Source organism: Chiroxiphia lanceolata, chromosome 21 (assembly GCF_009829145.1).
Source record: "Chiroxiphia lanceolata isolate bChiLan1 chromosome 21, bChiLan1.pri, whole genome shotgun sequence".
NCBI lineage: Eukaryota > Metazoa > Chordata > Aves > Passeriformes > Pipridae > Chiroxiphia > Chiroxiphia lanceolata.
This window is the reverse complement of record NC_045657.1, coordinates 4,319,246-4,337,122: the sequence shown is the minus strand read 5'-3', so window position 1 is coordinate 4,337,122 and position 17,877 is coordinate 4,319,246. Positions and strand designations below refer to the sequence as shown.

At 57.3% G+C, this 17,877-nt stretch overlaps 2 protein-coding genes across 5 annotated transcripts in view; one reads left to right on the top strand and one right to left on the bottom strand.

Moving 5' to 3' along the window:
• The first annotated feature begins 2,569 nt into the window (after positions 1 to 2,569).
• Positions 2,570 to 10,072, top strand: BARHL1 (BarH like homeobox 1). Of its 3 annotated transcripts, none has more exons than XM_032708352.1 (4): positions 2,570 to 2,793; positions 4,133 to 4,858; positions 8,009 to 8,231; positions 9,778 to 10,072. In XM_032708352.1, the coding sequence occupies exons 2-4, from the start codon at positions 4,408 to 4,410 to the stop codon at positions 10,070 to 10,072; spliced, it is 969 nt and encodes a 322-aa protein (XP_032564243.1). In that variant the 5' UTR covers positions 2,570 to 2,793; positions 4,133 to 4,407. The 3 variants fall into 3 exon arrangements, with proteins under 3 accessions (XP_032564243.1, XP_032564242.1, XP_032564241.1); XM_032708351.1 differs by lacking the exon at positions 2,570 to 2,793 and adding an exon at positions 3,289 to 3,751; XM_032708350.1 differs by lacking the exon at positions 2,570 to 2,793 and having other exon boundaries at positions 3,802 to 4,858.
• A 6,050-nt stretch (positions 10,073 to 16,122) lies between these two features.
• DDX31 (DEAD-box helicase 31) overlaps positions 16,123 to 17,877 on the bottom strand; it is a 47,017-nt gene continuing 45,262 nt past the window's right edge. Inside the window, exon 20 of one of the 2 annotated variants that reach the window (XM_032708445.1) lies at positions 16,123 to 16,498. In XM_032708445.1, the coding sequence (XP_032564336.1) occupies positions 16,360 to 16,498 (139 nt within the window). In that variant the 3' untranslated portion in view covers positions 16,123 to 16,359. The remainder of the gene's footprint in view (positions 16,499 to 17,877) is intronic. The other variant, XR_004360579.1, reaches the window with a different exon arrangement.

Genomic DNA, 17,877 nt, shown 5'->3' with positions numbered 1-17,877 from the left:
TACCCACACCTGAGCTGAGGGAGGAACAAAATCACCTGCTCCACACCGGGGAAATCCTGGGATGTGGTTGCCTCTTTTTAGTACAGGCCTTTAAATAAACTCCATCTAAAATAACGAGGAGGATAACAGCAGGGTTTGCAATGCTGGCAGAGGAGGATTATAACCAAGGACCTTTCCCACCTCCCCAGGGAGGGAGGAAGCCGGGCCTTAAATACTTATCTTGCTAAAAATGATGCTGGTTACAAGTGTGTGAGAAGCCCAGGCACAAGGTTTGCCTGGTGGGAGCCACATCCAGCTCTTGGTCCAGCCACAGCATCTGTGTCCACCTGCACCAACCACTCAGGTCCTCGGGATGCCCACAGGGAAGGAAGCAGAGTCCTGCCTGGCTGGAAAGGGCTGTCACACAACACGTGTGAGCCGAGCCCCTGTGAACCTGCTGGGTCAGGACAGGAAGAAGCCAGAAAAAGAGACCAGAACCCCAAAAAAGCACCAGCCGCGTTCAGAAGGAGACGCCTCCCAGTGGGGGTTGCAGCCGACAGACCTGCCCCGCTACACCCCGAAATCCTGGGACAAGGTGGTGCCCCAAATGTCCCGAGTCTCACAGCTCGGGGGGGCTGCCCGGGGGGAGCGAGGGGCGTCGGCACCGCCCGCACCCCCCGTGGGGGACCCCCCGGGCTGCCCCCGACCCAACCCAGCCGTGAGCCGGCGTGTCCTCCCCGCTCCCCGGGGTCCCGACCCCCCTCTCGCCGCCCCCGACGCTCCTTGTCCTGCAGTGACACCCACCGGTAACGGGGTTTTACCGCTGCTGCAGCTTCCCCGCCGCGGGCCCGGCTCCTCCCCGGCACTGCGGCCCCCCCGGCTGAATGTCCCCCCCTTTCCTGCCGTTTCCCCCCACCCCGAACCCTCCTCTCTCCCATGGAAGTGCGTTCGTTTCGTTACCGGAGCATCCCACCGGTGCCTGTCGCTGCTGAGCGTCCCTCCCGGCGCCTGCTGGGCACGGCTTTTCCGAGCAGGGGTTCGGTGAGAAATCCGGTGCAGCAGAGCCTCCTGGGAATTCCTCCCTAAGCCAGACCCTTGCAGGACACCGGGCCGTGCTTCATCAGCAGATATTTCTCAAATAACTCTTACTAATCTTACCTCCAGCCCCTGGCCCAGCTGTGGAGGTGTCCCCCAGCCCAAGCCTCTGGGAACACTTGGATCAGCCCTGTCCCGTGGCCTCAGAGCCAAACCCACACTGGGAACAGGTCCTAGGAGAGCCTGGCCATGTCCATCAGCATCTCCCAGCAAGGTGGGATGCAAGGAAGCTCCCAAAGCTGCCAAAGTCCTGGATCCAACCCTGGGGTGTGACTGGGGCTTGTGAGGAGGGAACTGGAAATGTGGGGATCTGTTCCACATACAGACCAGTCAGTGGTCTGTACACAGGATTTCCTACCTGTGCTGGGAGCTACAGACAAATAATTTGAACCCCACTTGTCCAGTGTCTGGTGACCACATACAGGCAGAGTGAGGCACGTTTCTGCCTGGGAGGGGCTAATTCTGAAACAATAATAACAATAACTTTAATAGTAATAATAGTAATAATAATATTAATGTCAGCCACACTGACATTAGAACACGAGCAGCAAGTGCATCTGTAGCTGCTGGGAGCTCCAGGTGTGGCCTAGGAGTGACAGTCTCTGTCTCCAGGGTCTTGGCTGGGGATGGCACAATGCAGCACCTGCTCAGGGATGAGTTCACGTCCCCCCCCAAAATCTTGCACAGCATCAGGAAGTTGGTCTGATCTGGACACTTCCTTGTGGTTATTTGAAGGCAGGTGCTTTATTCAAGAGCAGGAAATACAGCGACAAACTCACCAGCCCCAACCTGTCCCTGCATGGCTGATCCAAATCCTGATTCTAAACCCACTCCCAGCCCCGCTCCATTTTCTGGTTCCAAACACAACCTCAGTGCTGCTCCTGGTCCCACTGCCAATCTCCATCCCAAATGGGATCTCCTGGTCGGATAGGGACAGGGAGGCTGCCAGAGCCCAAGAACCAACACAAACACTGCAAAGAGCTGGGAAACCCCATCAGAGTCTCACCTTCATTTCTCACTGGGACCAGTTTGTGCACATCACTGCTCTGGTCCAGCCCCAAGTGACATTTGGCCCGGCCTTGTGGGTAGTGGATGCTGCAAAACTGCCCCTGGACAGCCCAGGACCCTTCAGCCTGGCCCCAGTCCCAGGTGCTGGGGCAGCACCGCTGTGATGGGAGGGGAACAGGGCAGAGCAGCAGCAGGAACCCTTTGCCCAGGGAGGGACGGGGAGGACGGGCAGTGCCCGGCACGGCCGTGTTGCATCCCCGAGGTGGGGGCAGGCTGGGACCGGGGCTGACGCCGATTTTGTTCCTGGGCTTGTCCTCCTCTGAGGTTCTTTTGTTCCGCTGCCCCGATCCCAGCCGGCCCCGAGCCTGCAGGGCCGAGGGCAGGAGGTGCTGGGGGCCCTGCCTGCGCCGCTGCCCGACAGCTGGCAGCCGGGCTTCCCGAGGGGGGGCTCTTCCCTCGCTGGTCGCCTCCAAGCTGCCGGCCAAGGGCGGCTTTGGAAGATGGACAAGACGCAGCTGACTGGCCGGGAAAGGTGGGGAACGGAAGAAATCGAGTATTTGAGAAATAACCGGCGGCATCGCTTTAAAGTGGCACAGCCTCACACGCCCGGGTGTGGACATTTTCCTCGTCTCCGCGGCAAAGGGTTTGCCCGCGAGAAAAGCCCCTAAATAAGCCCTCGAGGAGGCAGGAGCCGGTCTGACCGGGAGGAAGGTGGGAATCCTGCGGGAGCCGGTCCCTCTCCAGCCTGGGAGACCAACAACGGCAAAACCCCCCGACGGGACGGGAGGGAGGAAAGTTGGTGTCTCTGGGAGAAACGGGCAGCCCTGGCTGGGGCTTTTGGGCTTTTATTTAAAACGGGACTGACGGCAGGAAAAATCCACCCTGAGTGCGGCCCCTTCCCAGTGGCACCAGTAGGTACCGCCGCCGGGCGCTGGGAGAGCGGGCAGAGCGGTGCCCGGTCCTCGCCGCTCCGGCAGCTCTGGGCTGGGGTGGCGGCTGCCAGGCGGCCCCGCGGACCTCTCTGCTCGGTCACAACCGATTTCGAGAGGATTCAACGAAATTCGCAGCTCCGAGGCTCACCTCGGGCTCAGAGCAGCCGCCTCTGTGCTGGGAGCCTGGGGAGGGTTTCGATGCTTTCCCTTTTCCTTTAATTTTTCTTTTCTCTCTTTTTTTTTTTTTAATTATTATTTTAAAGCCCAGCAAAACTTTCCCTGCCTGGGAGGGACCTGCAGATCGGCTAGTTGCGGGGGGTGGCGAGCAGAAAACAGCAACCCCTCGACAACCCACCAAACCCACTACCCCCCCCGCCCCTTCCGCGGCTAATCATCCCATTACGAGCCCTATCAGCGGGATAATGACGGCAAAAGAGGGCGGAAACCGCCCGGAAAGCGCGGGGATGCGGGCGGCAATTAATTCCCGTTAATCAAGCTCCGAGGTGTCGCCTGCTGGGGAGTGACATCCCCCAAAACGCCCGGCGGCCAATGGGCGCGTTCCCACGGGGTGGGTGGGGGGTGCGGGGGTCCCCCAGCCGGAGCGGCCCAAGTTCAGGTTTTCTCCCCATTTCCCCCCGTTCCCCCCCCGGGGGAGGGCGCGGCGCTCCCGCCGCTGTCCGAGGTGCTGAAGGCTCCTCCGGCTCCGGAGCGACTCCGGCTCGCGGGCTCCGTCCGAGGTGCTGAAGGCTCCGGAGTCACTCCGGTTCTCCCCCCGCCGGTGTCCGAGGTGCTGGCGGGGAAGGGGGGGCGCCGCGGCGGCCCCGACGGCTGGCCACCCCCTCCGCCCTCCCCTCGCCCTTCCCCATTGATTTCTGGATCATTAAGTGGTTAAGGCGCTGCGAAGCCTCCACTATCGATCGCTGCCTCCCCACCTCCGGCTGGGAGCCCCCCGGGCTGCCCCCCAGCCCCGCGCCGCCGCGGCTCCGGGCACGGGTGGGGTGGCCGGGACCCCGGGTGAGGTTGGGGTCCGTCCCCCCTCACCCCACCCCCTTCGCGGCCAAAGTTTGACTCTGCCTCCCTCTCCCCCCCCTCTCCTGTCTGTCTGTCTGTGAGTGCAGCTGGGCGCGATGCTGAAGACGGAGCAGCCTTGGATCTAACGCGCGGCGCCTCGGAGAGCCTTGCAGCAATTGTTGCCCGGATCCCAGACTGAACTTTGCTCATTTTTTTTTTCCTTTTCACCTTTTTTTTTTTTTTTAAATTATTTATATTTTTTTCCTTTTTTTTTTTTTTCCCCCTTCTCCCCCTCCTGTTATTGTTAATTATCATTATCAAACCGCTTCCGCCGCGCCCTCCCCGCCAATGCCCGTGTGAGCGCCGGCACCTCGCGGGGGCCATGGAGGGCTCCACCGGGTTTGGGATCGACTCCATCCTCTCCCACCGAGCCGGCAGCCCGGCCGTGCCCAAGGGGGACCCGCTGGTGGGCGACGGCCGGTCCCCGCTGGAGCTGAGCCCCCGCTCCGAGGGCAGCAGCGGGTGCCCCTCGCCCCGCTCGCCGGGCCGCGAGTGCCTGGAGGCGGCGGTGCCGCGGCCGGGCCTGGATGCGCATCTCCAGCCGGGGCAGGTCTCGGCTCCCTCCCAGTCCCGGACCGTCACCTCCTCCTTCCTCATCAGAGACATCCTGGCCGACTGCAAGCCCCTGGCCGCCTGCGCGCCTTACTCCAGCACCAATGGACCTCACGGCGGGCAGGAGCCGGCGGGCAGGATGCCCACCAAGCCCGGCGAGGATTTTAGGGAGAAAATGGAAAAAAACACCAGCAGCTCCTCCTCGGACTCGGAGTACAAAGGTAAGAGCCGCTCACCCCGCTGGGCTTTGTAGGGCGGCCCTGACCCAAAGCCTCGGGCGGCCCGGGGGTCTCCCGGTGCTCCGGGATCTCGCTGCGGAACCGGCCCCGCTGATGGGGGGGGCGCGGTATCGATCACCCCCGAAACGACCACGGGGTCGGCACCAACTTGGGAAAACTTGGGGTTCGGGGCTCGGTGGGGCTCGGCCCGGTGGAAGGGGTTGGGGCGATCGGCGCCTCCTCAAACGCGCCCGGGGGATCCGCCGGGCTGTTTTCCGCTGGAAAGATCCGGCTGGTTTCGTTCCTACCCGCGGGGATATGGGAGAGGAGAACCGGAGACGGATTTCTGCCTGAGAAAAAAAAAAATAAAAAAAAAAGGGAGAAAAAAAAAAAAAAGGAAGAAAACAATAATAAAATGATCACGACTTTGCCAGGTATTTCCCCCGCTCCGCTGAGAAACGAACAAGCCGGTCGGCGGGGTTTGATTCGATGTATTATTTGCGTTATTATTTTGGGGATGGTTCAAAACAGAGCGCGACAGACAGGGAGCCCCGGGCTGCATCCACGGCGGGGCTGGGGATGGATGCGGCCGCTGCTCGCCCCAGGCCGGGGGCTTCGGCCTCCCGGGCCCCTCGCAGCCCCTTCCCGGCCTTCCCCTGCGGCAGCCGGGGCGGGGAGAGGCACAGGAACAGCACGGGAGGGTTGGGGTCGGTCCTCGCCCCCCGGAGCGGTTTATCCCAGGTGCTTTCGCCCATCGCACCCCCACCACTCCTGCAAACTTTTACCCAGGAAAAGTGTTCGCCGGCTGTTGGAGAGGAGAAGGCGAGGGTACCCAGCTGGGGGGAGAAAGGGGAGGCGATGGCACCTTGCGGGGCCGATGGATTCTGGGGGGCTTGGCAGAAAAAAGCGAGGGAGGCGCTGAGCCCTGTCCTGGCTGCAAATGCACCCTCGGCCCGCCTGGAGAGGCTGGGCTGAAATCTGGTTCATGGAGGAAAAAATACTCGCCCAAAGGAGCCTCCAAAGGCGGCGGAAACCTCTGGGCATCGCAAGGGGATTTTCGCTCCAAACGAAGGACGGAGCCCGGGGTCGGTGCCGGGGCTGGAAGTGCCCCGGGAGGAATCATCGGCCCCGCCGCTCTGCAGGGCCGGGGTTGAAAGCAGTTGCGATTCCCACCTTGGCGGTTTGTTTTCGCCTCCTACACCCGCCCCAAATTCCTTCAGCTCCTCTCCCCTTCCCCCAAATCGCCGAGACGCGAAAGAAGCGGCGGCGGGCGGGGGGAGGAAGAAAAGCGGGTTCTCCGCATCCCCCAGAGCCGGCCGAGCCCGGGCAGGGGGGGATGGATTTGGGTGGGGGCCGTTCCCCGTTGGCGCTTGGCTCCTCTCCTGTGTCTGCCACGGCCACGCTGCAAACGCCGCTGAAATGGGGGGAAGAAATCCTTTAAGTTGCGGGGAAAACACCGCTTTAATCGTGGAGGAAAAAATGGCCTAAATGAGAGGGGAAAACAGATTAAATGGGGGGAAAAACCCCACAATTTAAATGGGGGGGGGAACACAGTTTAAATCAGGGGGAAATCCCTGCATTAATGGGGGAACGGGTGAAGGTCCTCGCTTCCAGCACGATCATTTTTTTGCTGCTTTGGAAATAGCCTTTCCTGGGGCAAAACGCCCCTGATTTATTCCGCGAAGGAGCTGCGGGGCCAGGCCTAACCTGCAGCGGCCAAAATGCCGAAAAATCCATAATATATATTTTTATATATATATATATGTATAATTTTTTTTTAAAAGCTATGAATAGCCAGGGAAAGATCCGAACCGGCTGGGGAAGCCTCTGCCGCCGTTCCTGCAGCCCTCTGGAAAGCAGGAACTTTTTTTAGGAGCCGAGGATCAGCCCGGGGGCCGGGGGGGATTTGCCGTCTCGGGATGCTCGAGGCCTGGACCCGCTTTACTCCGCGGAAAAACTCCGCACAAACTTTGGGGCCGTTCCCGGGAGGGAGCGGGGCCGCCCCTCTTTCCCCTGCCCGGTCCCGACGCTACCGCTTTCCCGGGATCTGGGGCCGAATCTCCCCGCTTAAGGCTCGTCCCAGGCTCGGGCTCTGCCTGCTCGGCCAGAGCCGGGATTTCTGGTTGAAGGGTTTCGCTCCCCGGTGGTTCAATTAACCGGATTATTGTCTTCCTACAGAGAGAAATCAGCTCGCGTTCGGCTGCAGCCCTGTCCCTGCTCGCCCCCGCCACCAGCAAATTTAACATAAACCCCTGTGAAAAAAAACCAACAAAACAACCAAACGCCGCCGATTTGTATAAACCGAGCCTTTTTGCTCCATAATCTCCTCCAGGAGAGTGGGGAAGGCGCGCACAAACAGGGATTTATTTTTCCCCTTTTATTTTTATTTCTGCTCGATAATTTTTCCATCACCTACTAACATTTTGTGGCGTAAGTTCCCGCGTCGCTCCGCCGGCGCGTAGGTACCGACGGCGCCAACGAACCACCGCCAGCCCCTCTCATTCGGCATTTTTTAAGATAAATAACAGCCCGGGCAGGGGTTGGCGGAGCCCCTTCCCCAGTATTTCGTTGTGCGCCCTGGAGAAGGGAGGTTTGTTCCGTGCCCCGGGAGGACGGAGGTTTCTCCGCGGAGAGGAAAAGCAGGACCAACCCGGCAACATTCCCCTCCAAAAAATGTGGGCTTAAAAATTTTCAGTTTTGGTTGGTTTTGTTTTCGGTTTAAAAAAGAAAAAAAAAAAGAGAGAGAGAAAGAGAGAAAAAAGGAAATAAAAATTATCCAAGCATCGAGAAATCTGTTGGGTTTGGGGGTATAAACTCAGAGGAAGGCCCTGCCCCGTGAGAAATGAGGAGTGAAGGGGATAAGGGGGGTTCTGGGCAGGAGGGCGGCGGGGCCGGGCCGGGGGTCCCCTCGGCACATCCCGGCGCTCCGGCCCCACTCCCAGGCCCTCGGGAAGGGGAAAGGCCGGGCCCTGTTCGGGGAGACCCCCCGAGTCCCCCCCCAGGGTTAAAATTTTCGGGGTTGCAGAGCAAATGTGCCGTGAGCCCGAGTCGGACCTGAGCCCCTGATTCACGGCTGCAGGGGGTTACCCCCTTCTTTTGAGGGTATTTCCATTCCTGCCCTGACCTGGCCTCTCTTCCTCCCTCTCGGCTCAGTGAAAGAAGAAGGGGACCGAGAGATCTCCAGCTCCCGGGACAGCCCCCCGGTGCGGCTGAAAAAGCCGCGCAAAGCCCGCACCGCCTTCACCGACCATCAGCTGGCCCAGCTGGAGCGCAGCTTCGAGAGGCAAAAATACCTGAGCGTGCAGGACAGGATGGAACTGGCCGCCTCCCTCAACCTCACCGACACGCAGGTGAAAACGTGGTACCAGAACAGAAGGTAAAAATGCACCGTTCCCTCCTGCCCGCAGCGCCGGGATCCCACCCTGCCCCTCTCCCCGGCCCCGCACCCACAAACCGGGCAGGGCTCTTGCACCCCACAACCACCCCGTCCCTCCCGGCACCAGGAGAGGTGCCACGTCCGTCCCGTCCACACCTCCCCCGGGGACTTTTACCCCAAAGTCAAGGGGAGAAAAGCGATGCCGGGGCAGGGCGGGGGGTGGGGGGCAATCCGTGCCCCCAGCCCCGGCAAGGCGAGGAGGCAGGACCGGGCTTCCAGCTAAACACAACAGCATAACACATCGGCCCATTAATAATAGATACCAGTTACTGCTTTGGGCATCAATAATTAACACCCTTTACAGTAATTACACAATTATTATTATGATGAATAATTTACTGGTGGAAATAGGTTTAGCGCTTCAGCGACAAATCTGTAAAAGGGTTGGAGGCGTGTGGTGGCTGCAGTGGGTTTATCGGGACAACCCGAGCCCCGACCATTGCCACCGCCACCAAACGAGGGACCCCCGGCTGCAGCCCCCACACTGTCCCCCCGCTCGCCCCGGGGTTTGACCCTCCTTCCCCTTCATTTCCAGTCCCGCTTTGCCATCTGCAAAGATTCCCCCCCCCCCCCCGTCGGTGATTTGGGGGTGTCTGGGGGCTCTGGGGGCTGTGTGATCACCTCTCCGCTCCCAAAATCCCTCCCGCAAGGACGCGCCGGAGCCGAGCCCGTGCCCCCAGCCCCCTTCCCCGGCCAACCCGGCCCGCCGGCGGCCCCGACGTGGGCGAGATCCCGGGGCCGGGGCTTCTCCACGAGATCCGGCACTCACACACACACACACACATATATACATATACACACGCACACATACCCTACGTACATATGTGTGCATATATAAAATATATACGCGTGTGCGTCTATATATATATATATATATGTATGTAGGTATATACAGAGAGACATATATATGCCGCAAACGAATGCCCCGGGACGCTGCCCCACTCGTGTCCCCCCGCGGGACCCTCGCAGCCCCCCGAAGGGCCCGGCCCGGCCCCGGCAGCCCCGGCCCGGGGAGGGGGTCCCGGAGCCCCGGGCGGCGGATCGGGCCGGGGCATCGCGGCGGCCGCAGCACCCGCGGGACAGAGGGGAGCGGATCCCCGGCGGGTCGTGTGACAATCTGGAATTTACACCCTCAGGAAGGGACTGAAATGATGGTCGCGATTTATATCGCCGCGATTTACGCCCCGCCCGTGGATCCCAGCCAGGCTGTGGCTCCGGTGGCTCCGGGAAGGGTCCGTGGGCGCTCACGCCGGGCTGCCGCGGTGGGAACAGCAGGGAGATAAGCCCCTTGCTCCGATTATTGGGGTCTGCATCCCGTCCCTGCCGCACAAGGAAGTCTGGCCCTGGGAGCCAGCGGTGGGAGCGGGGATGCGCAAGGAGAGCGGAGTCCGGGGAAAGAGGGCATGCAAAGGGTAAAAAGAGCTCGGGAGCGGCTTTGGGAGCATCCCTCCCTCCTTGACCCCCTGTCTCGACTTGTCCCCTCCAGAACCAAATGGAAACGGCAGACGGCGGTGGGCCTGGAGCTGCTGGCCGAGGCCGGTAACTACTCGGCCCTCCAGAGGATGTTCCCCTCGCCCTACTTCTACCCGCAGAGTTTGGTCTCCAACCTGGACCCCGGCGCCGCCCTCTACCTGTACCGCGGACCCAGCGCGCCGCCCCCCGCCCTACAGAGACCCTTGGTGCCCCGCATCCTCATCCACGGACTGCAGGGCGGCAGCGAGCCCCCGCCGCCCCTGCCCCCGCTGCCCGGCGTCCTGCCCCGGGCTGCGCAGCCCCGGTGAGCCCCGGCCGCCCGGGAGACCCCCCCGGCACCCACCGGGCCGGGGGGCTGGAGGGGACCACCCCACCTCTGGGGCCGCGAGCAAGCGACAGACTCCCGCTCATCCCCGAATATATATATATATATATAAATATAAATGAGACCTCCCCTTCCTTTTTTAAAATATATATAAAGAATGCAAGGAGCAAGGGCAGGCTTGGCAGGACGGAGCCGGCGGAGCTGCCCCCCAACCCCGCGGGGCACTCGCCGCCTTTTTACCCCCTCGTGCCCCCGAAGGGCAGGGGGGCCGCTGTGGGTCCCCCCACCCCGGCGTGGGACGGCGCCTGGAGCACGGGGGGAGGCGGATGCTCCGGGGGGGCTTTGCCTCTCCGCCCCCTCCCCAGGAACTGTCGGGGGGACCGAGTCACACCTGCCACGGACGGCTCCGGGGAGCCCCCTCCCCGCTTTCCCCGGCTCCCCGACCCCGGGGCACCATCCGGGAAGGGCCGTGGCGGGGCCCGGGCTGACGGCCCCAGCGAGACTTTGGGACGTCCGTAACTTAAAATTTAAAAAAAAAAAAAAAAAAAAAAAAAGAAAAAAAAGAAAGAAAGAAAAGAAAAAAAAAAGGGGGGGGGAAAGCGCGGTGGAATGTAAATACGGTGCAAAATGTATATGAATTATTTATTTGTGAACCCTGAGGGCGTATTTGTGTAAGTGATTCTTGTCAGTCTGTATCCCGGGGCCGGCCCGGCCGGGCGGGGGGTGCGGGGGGGGGGACCTCGGGGCGCCGCGGCCGCTCCCGCTCCCCCCTTTTTTAAATGTGGAAATAAAACTTCTTTACAAACAAACGGATCTCGCCTCCGCCGGTCCCTTCTTCCCCCTCCCGCTTGTTTGCTCTGGCGGAGCAGCCGCCGCCGAGGGGAAAAGGGAAGAGCAAAGAGGAGTTTTCCCACCTCCCATGGCAGGGTTCGCCCCCCTCCCCGGGTCCCGGTGTCCCCCCGGTGTCCCCAGTGCCGGTATGCGGGACCGGCCGCGGGGCCGTCGGGGGGCACCGGGGCGCTGCTGCCCGGCGCGGCGATAGCGAATTAATGACGCTAATCTTAAGTGTATAATTGCCTAAGTGCTTTAAATGATCGCTTTGCAAAATGGATTGTTTCCACCCTTTAAAAGTGTCGCTCATCTGGCCGCGGCCAGCGGGCCCGGCAGCTGGTCCCCGGGACAGCCGGGCAGCGGCTCCTCGGCTCGGGGAGCCGACAGATGGGCTGCGGGTCCCCCCGGCCGCTCCCCCGGCCCCTCCGCTTCCCCCGGCCCGCCTGTCTGCGGAGCATCCCCCCCCCCCCGGCACCCACCGGCCCTACAGATCGCCCTCCCCGGGGCCGGGTCCCAGCCCGGTGCCCCCGGCCCGGCTCCGTCCCGGGGGCTTTGCCCCGGCACCCCCCGAGCCCCGCGGGGAGGGGGATTGTCGGCTCGGCCAAATGCACAGCCACGCCTGGGGGAAAGAGCCCCCGGCCTTTGTGGACGGTGCTGGTCCTTTGCATGTGAATGGGGGAGTTTGGTAAATCCCCGGGCCTCGGCTGGGCGAGGAGGAGGAGGAGGAGGAAGGGGGGTCGCTCCCAGCTCACGGTTAATGAAGTGGGAAAGGAGTCTTTCAGAGAGGCCTGCAAACAACCCCCTCCCCGGGCAACAACCCCCCGTCCCAAATCCTACATGGATTGACTTAAACCCAGGGGATAAGTGCTTTAAATTAATCTCATTGAATAAGAATGAGGCCAAACAAAACTCTTTAAAATCATATTAAAAATCTATCAAAGGACAACTTGCAGTGGGTGTGCTTTTCATTTTGTGAGCGCGCAGGCAAGGAGCATACAGCAACCTTCCTCCCATTTACACAGCAGGAATGTGAATCAAAGACATTCTCTAATATTTAATTGTCCTTGTAGCCATGGCAGATTCCTCCTCTTACATTAACGAAGTACAAGGCTTCGTTACAAGTTTGTAATTGCAATATTTAAATTTGCCATTTCACATCTGGAAGGAGCTGGAAACTCCCCTGTACCGGCGGGACTGAGCCAACGCTGTAACACAGCGACAGAGTCCAGCTCGTGTTACAAGGATGGAAGGAGAGAGAGGGGCAGAGCCCTGAGGAAACCTCCTCTCTGGGAAGGGGGAATGGCTGTGCCATGTCTGGCTGGGAAAGAAAAAGCAGAGGGGAAGTGAGGGCTGGAGCTGTCGCTTCCACAGGGAGATCTCATAGCAGAGTCAAGCAAGGCAAGCTTTGAGATAAATCAGTTTAGGGAAGACACCACAGGCTCTCAGAGAGCACTGCACTTGCCACACGAACAGCATCTCGTGTGGGAGGATCTCAGCAGCCTCAAAAGTCACTGAAGGACCAACCTCACCTCCAAGGGCTGAGATAAGACCCACTGTCCTACAGCAGAACCCACCAGCACTGCTCCTGTACCTACAGCAGCCCCTGACCAGGCTGGAAACTACTTGTTTCTAGAGGGCAGTGCCAGGCAGGCACGATCCTGGCAAGGCCTCAGGCGTGGGACAGGCTGTGCTGGGTTGAAATCAGATGAAGCAGTAAAAATGGCACAGCTGAGAAGGAGCACCAGTGCCACGAAGGAAACCTTTGGAGCATTGCACCAGTTCTGCTCCACCGACTTCTCCCAGGGCACAAAGTCCAACAGACAGGCTGCTGGTGGTTGGTTTGTCAAACTCTGGATCCAACACACAGACCAGATAGTGCAGGGGGTTTGCCAGGACCAAATGCAATCCTGGCTCTCAAACCCCTTCTGGGCTTTTACCCAGCTCAAGGTCCACCTTCCTCCCCTCCTGACACAGCTTTAACCAGGACCACCACCCTTGGAACAGACAGAGAACAAAAGCTGCTCTGCTGAACATGCCAATGCACGAATTCATTGAAATCTGAACTGTTTCTAGCCAAGATATTTCATGGCTTCATCCGAACACCAAACAAAAACCATGTCAGAATGGAAAGCCCACAACACAGGTGCTTTTCCTGCCCTCTTCCAGGTTTGTGGAGAAAGCAAATTGTAAGCAGGAGGTTCTGTTGCTTTCTACCCTGCTTAGTTATGGAGCTATGTCTTGTGTCTGACCTACACCCTGGGAGTGGGTGTTTAACTGTGACCCTTGTCCCAAGGTGACCTCCTTGCTTTTTCCTAATCCAAAGCCTTGAAGTGTGAACTCAAGATGCTCCAGTTGCAGAGGAGAGGAGGATGTGGGTTCCTTCTACAGGTAAAGGACAAAGAGCCAGAAGAGAGCTAAGAAAATGCACAGGAACATCTGGGAGAGGCAGGACATGGGGTGTGAGAGCAGGGAGTGGACCAGCAAGGAAGGCAAACCCAAACTGACTCACAGGCAGCTTTACAGAAAAGCTCCAGAGTGCCATAATTTCCAGACCAAACACAGAAACCTCAGGCTGCAGGGCAGGAAGGCCCCTGCCACCCACCACAATGCAGACAAGAAAGCAAACCTGACCAAAGCCAACACCCATACAGCCCAACAAAGCTGCAATCCCACCAAACACTGCCCACAGCTCAGCTCATCTCCCCTCCCAGGGGAGCTCCCACCCAACCAAGCCCCCTGCAACACCCACCACATACCTCAGGGCACGAGAGGACAAATTCAGGAGCAGTTCAGGGTGACATCCACCTGCTTCATGCCACAGGAACCCACCATCACCCCCAGCAGCTCCTCTGGCATTTGGGCCCTCAGAGGACCTGGGAGCCTTTGCACCCACAACACCCTGTTCCTGCTGCAGGTGATGAAGGTCTGCAGGTGATGCAGTGATGGAACCCAACAGCAACTCAACCACCCCTGCCCCACCACAAGGACCACCCCCTGCCCTGCCTCAATTTAGAGGTGATTTGAGTACAAATTAACTCCAAACCTACCAGGTTCTTCCTGAATCGAGTGGTGCACAGGGGTAAAGCCACCTCAGAGCCAACCTAGAGCTGCCCAAGTGTAAACAAGGAATCAAATTCTGCCCACCCAGCCACAATTCAAACACATTTTGCACAGCAGCCTTCAAGTTTATTACAGACAAACTCAGCTTAACTCCAGGTGCATGTACATATCTTTTAACACATTTTCTTTCATATTTAACAATCTCCTCCTCTCCCTTCCCTTAATCACACCAGTAATCCAGCACTATCTGCTAAAAGATGGTGAAGCTGAAAGCAAAAGGCATTTTACCTTTTTTAAAAATCACATCATTCATCGAAACTGTTTGTAACATTCCATGCCCAGTTAATGCAGGCAGCAATGAGATTTCCTGATGTCTCTCACCCATGTGCTGTTGGCCTTTATTCCTACTGTTATGAATTTGCCAATAGTCCCTATTAATTCCTACATGACAGTCAGCCAGGAGAAGGTCACACATTTTCCCCTCATGCACAAGATCATTCCCAAACTTGCACTCCCTGCATCACTCTGAGTCATTTTCATCCTCAGGCGTTTCTTTTCTGTTTAAGTTGACATGTGCCTTAAAATCTGACTGCTCTTCCAAATAGTTCTCATAACAAAATCAGGTGAGCTTTGTTCTTATTTTAATCCTAATGAACGTTGGTAACTTCATTCTCTCTGCAAAATCATGGTTAATTTGATACTGGAGCCTTCTTAGCTTCTTTCTGAAGTGTTCAAAAGAGTATCACAGTGAAATCAGTGTGTTTGATAATTCACTGGGAGGAAAAAAAAAAATTCTGGTTCTAAAAAGTTACACCCACTTCAGAAATTAAATACTTTGGGACTGATGGCTTCTCTCCTACAATCCTTTGTATGACTCACTACAGCCCAAAGTAGGTGCCCTCAATTCTGCATTCACAAAGCAGGCATCATTTTCATCTGCTTATACTCCTTTTTCAGTAGTTTCTTCCTTCTGACATCTGAAATTGCCACTGTTTGAGCACTTTCTGCTTCTGCATTAAATGTGCCTGGCTTGGGGCACGGGTGGGCTGCCCTTCCTCATCCCTCTCAAGGAAGACACATGCAGGTAGCAGGAGTTGTGTTTTGGCAGGGTTTGCAGTGTTTTCTCCCGTGCACTGCTTGGTGTTTGTGTTACAGGGGGTGCTGGAAGGAGCAGAGTGAGGAACTCAGGGAGAGGGAGGTGGGTGCTCACCTGGGGGAGTTTGGAAGTGCAGGATTTTGGGGGCACCTGCTCTCCCCAACACCTCACCAGCTCCAAGGGGAGTTTGAGTTCCATTTCACACACTGGGCAATGGTGAACAAGCACCAGCCTCAGCACATTTGGGGCCATCCTGCATCCCTTTTCTCAGTGTCCCAGTGCTCTGAGGAGAACAGGAGGGATGGCAAACGGGAAAAGCAAGAAGAGAAATCCATTAGCTTGGGATGTGCTCAAAATAGGCCCAGGCAAGGCAGAGAACCCCAAAAGGCTGGGTTACTACTGGCAAGGGTTAGCAAGAGCCTGCAAAGCTTTAATGTTCAGAGAGGTGAGACATTCCATACACCCTCTGCATTCTATAATTAGGTGTGACAATGCGCTGCAGGCAAGGAGAAGTTTGGAGGTTGCTGGATTCCACACCGGCTCCTTCCCAGAGTGACAATTTGTTCCCAAATTCAGGAGTTTGGGAACGCCTGACATGAAGTTTTGACATGAAGTTTCGTGCCCATGAGCTCTGCCCCAAAGGGACCACGTGTCATTTCTCCACAATCCCACCACCGGCCTCATTACAGGTGGCAAAGTCCTGACCAGGGACAGACGTTGCCCCAGTGCCCAGAGGACAGGAGAGGAGATGAAGCAACGTGGCTTTGTTACCTCAGACAGGAGCAAAGTGCCCCCTTACAGTGACAGGGAAGGGGCAGCCTCCCCTCTCCTCTTCAACATGCTCACCCTGCCACGACTGTTAACCAGGTTCAAAATAGCAAGTGAAGGGATTGTGGAGCGTTTCTGCAGGTCTTTAAACAGAAAAGCACCTCCTGTGTGACCACAGTCGTCTCGCTCTTATGTTACACAGACATCACATTTCTCTGAAAACCATATTTAACCTTTTTTAAAATTATTTTTCTTGCAAAAAAACCCAACAAAACACCTTAGAAACACGGCACATCTTCAGGAGGCCACGTTTAATTGCAGCAGTACAACAGGACACGCCTGGATTCGATTCCATCTGGACCTATGGAATGAAGGGGAGGAGGCCAAGGTCCCCAAGATCCCTCCCACATTTGCCTGATAAATTGAAACACTCCTCAGTTGGTTTGGCAGGTCACCCTGCCCCCCGGCTGAGGCACTCAAGCAGGTTTTACAGCCAATGGCTGGGAGGTCCTGGCTTATGCTGGAACCTGCTGGTTGCCAGGTTTCCTCCGCTTTTTCTTCCTCCTGACCTTGGTGTCCATCCCACTGGAATATTCAGAGCGCAGGATCTCGGCAAGGCGACGTTTGCCGTGGGTCTTCTTGAGCAGGTCAGACCTGGGAAAAGCAGAGGGAAGAGCAGAGGAGGGATTAGATGATTCCCTTCTCCCCGCTGGGTGGGACCGACTGGAGCGGCGGCGGCGCCGAAAAGTGACATTTGCGCATTAGCGAAGGAACAGCTTCCTCTTCTCCAGGCTCGATTTGAAATTCTGTCTCATGCAAAATTAGATATTGTTGTGACAGGTTTTCACAAAGGTGGCAAAATATCACGCCGTTTTTAAAAGCAAGCCTTTGTTCTGTACAAATGCTCTTGCAGGGGCGGCGGGGAGAAGGAGGGAAGGTTTGTGAGCTGAAGGCTGATGAATTAGGTGACACAGCAGTTTGAAAATTATAAGAATAATAAAAAAACCTAACAGCCTCATGACACTGAACAATGGAAACACTTTATAAACAGAGCTGAAATCCAGAGCTTGAAAACAAGGGAAAGCAAACAAGGAAAAAAAAAAAAGAAAATGTCAGGAGTCTCAACCCAACAGAGTCTTTCCTTGCAGTGTCCTGGAGCCATCACAGGCATCTCACAGCCACCCCTCCAGAGACTGCCTTTTGCAGGGGTAGCTGCATTCAGCCCATCCCCTGAACTCCAACACGGATCTCTCTGTAGCCCTAAACTGCCAGCTATAAATATAAAAACCCACTCAGCATTTTTCCACCACGAGTTCTGCCACTGTCCTGAGCCATAACCTTGGGCAAATCTGGTCCTGGTTGCTGCTGTTGCCCTCACTTATCTAACCTGTGATCTCTTGGGGGCAGGACCTGTTGTTCCTTTCCATATTCCCATGTTCCTGGACACAGTGGGTGTCCACAGGTATTGGACACTCTCCTCTTTATAGTCACAGAATCACAAAATGGTTTGGGTTGGAAGGGACCTTAAAGATCATCCAGTTTCAACCCCCTGCCATGGGCAGGGACACTTTCCACTAGACCAGGTCCAACCAGAGCCCAGTCCAACCTGGCCTTGGACACTTCCAGGGTGCACCTCTCTGAGCAGCTGGTCCTAAAAAGGACCTGTAACAGATCTCAGAGAAGTGAACAGAAATCAGTCTGTCCCTCTAAACACCAGGGAGTTGAAGAGCAACCCCACATCCACACCAGCATGCTCTGGTGACAACACAGGGACCTCAGCAGTCCTAAAGGCTGACACCTTACAGCACTGCCTCATAATTCCTTCAGGTGTCCAAAGCCATGCTGGGGATTGCAGGAGAAGAAGAACTTTTGGCTGCAGCAACAGATCAACCCATTCAGCAGGCCAAGCACACAAAGAAGGCAAGGGGAGCAAACTCTTGGCTGTCTGAGGGATTTCCTTGCCCCCTTTCCACAGCTTGCTTTCCATCCCTGTGTAGGTTTCATGGCTGGTGTGGGTTTGGAAGGCTGGATCA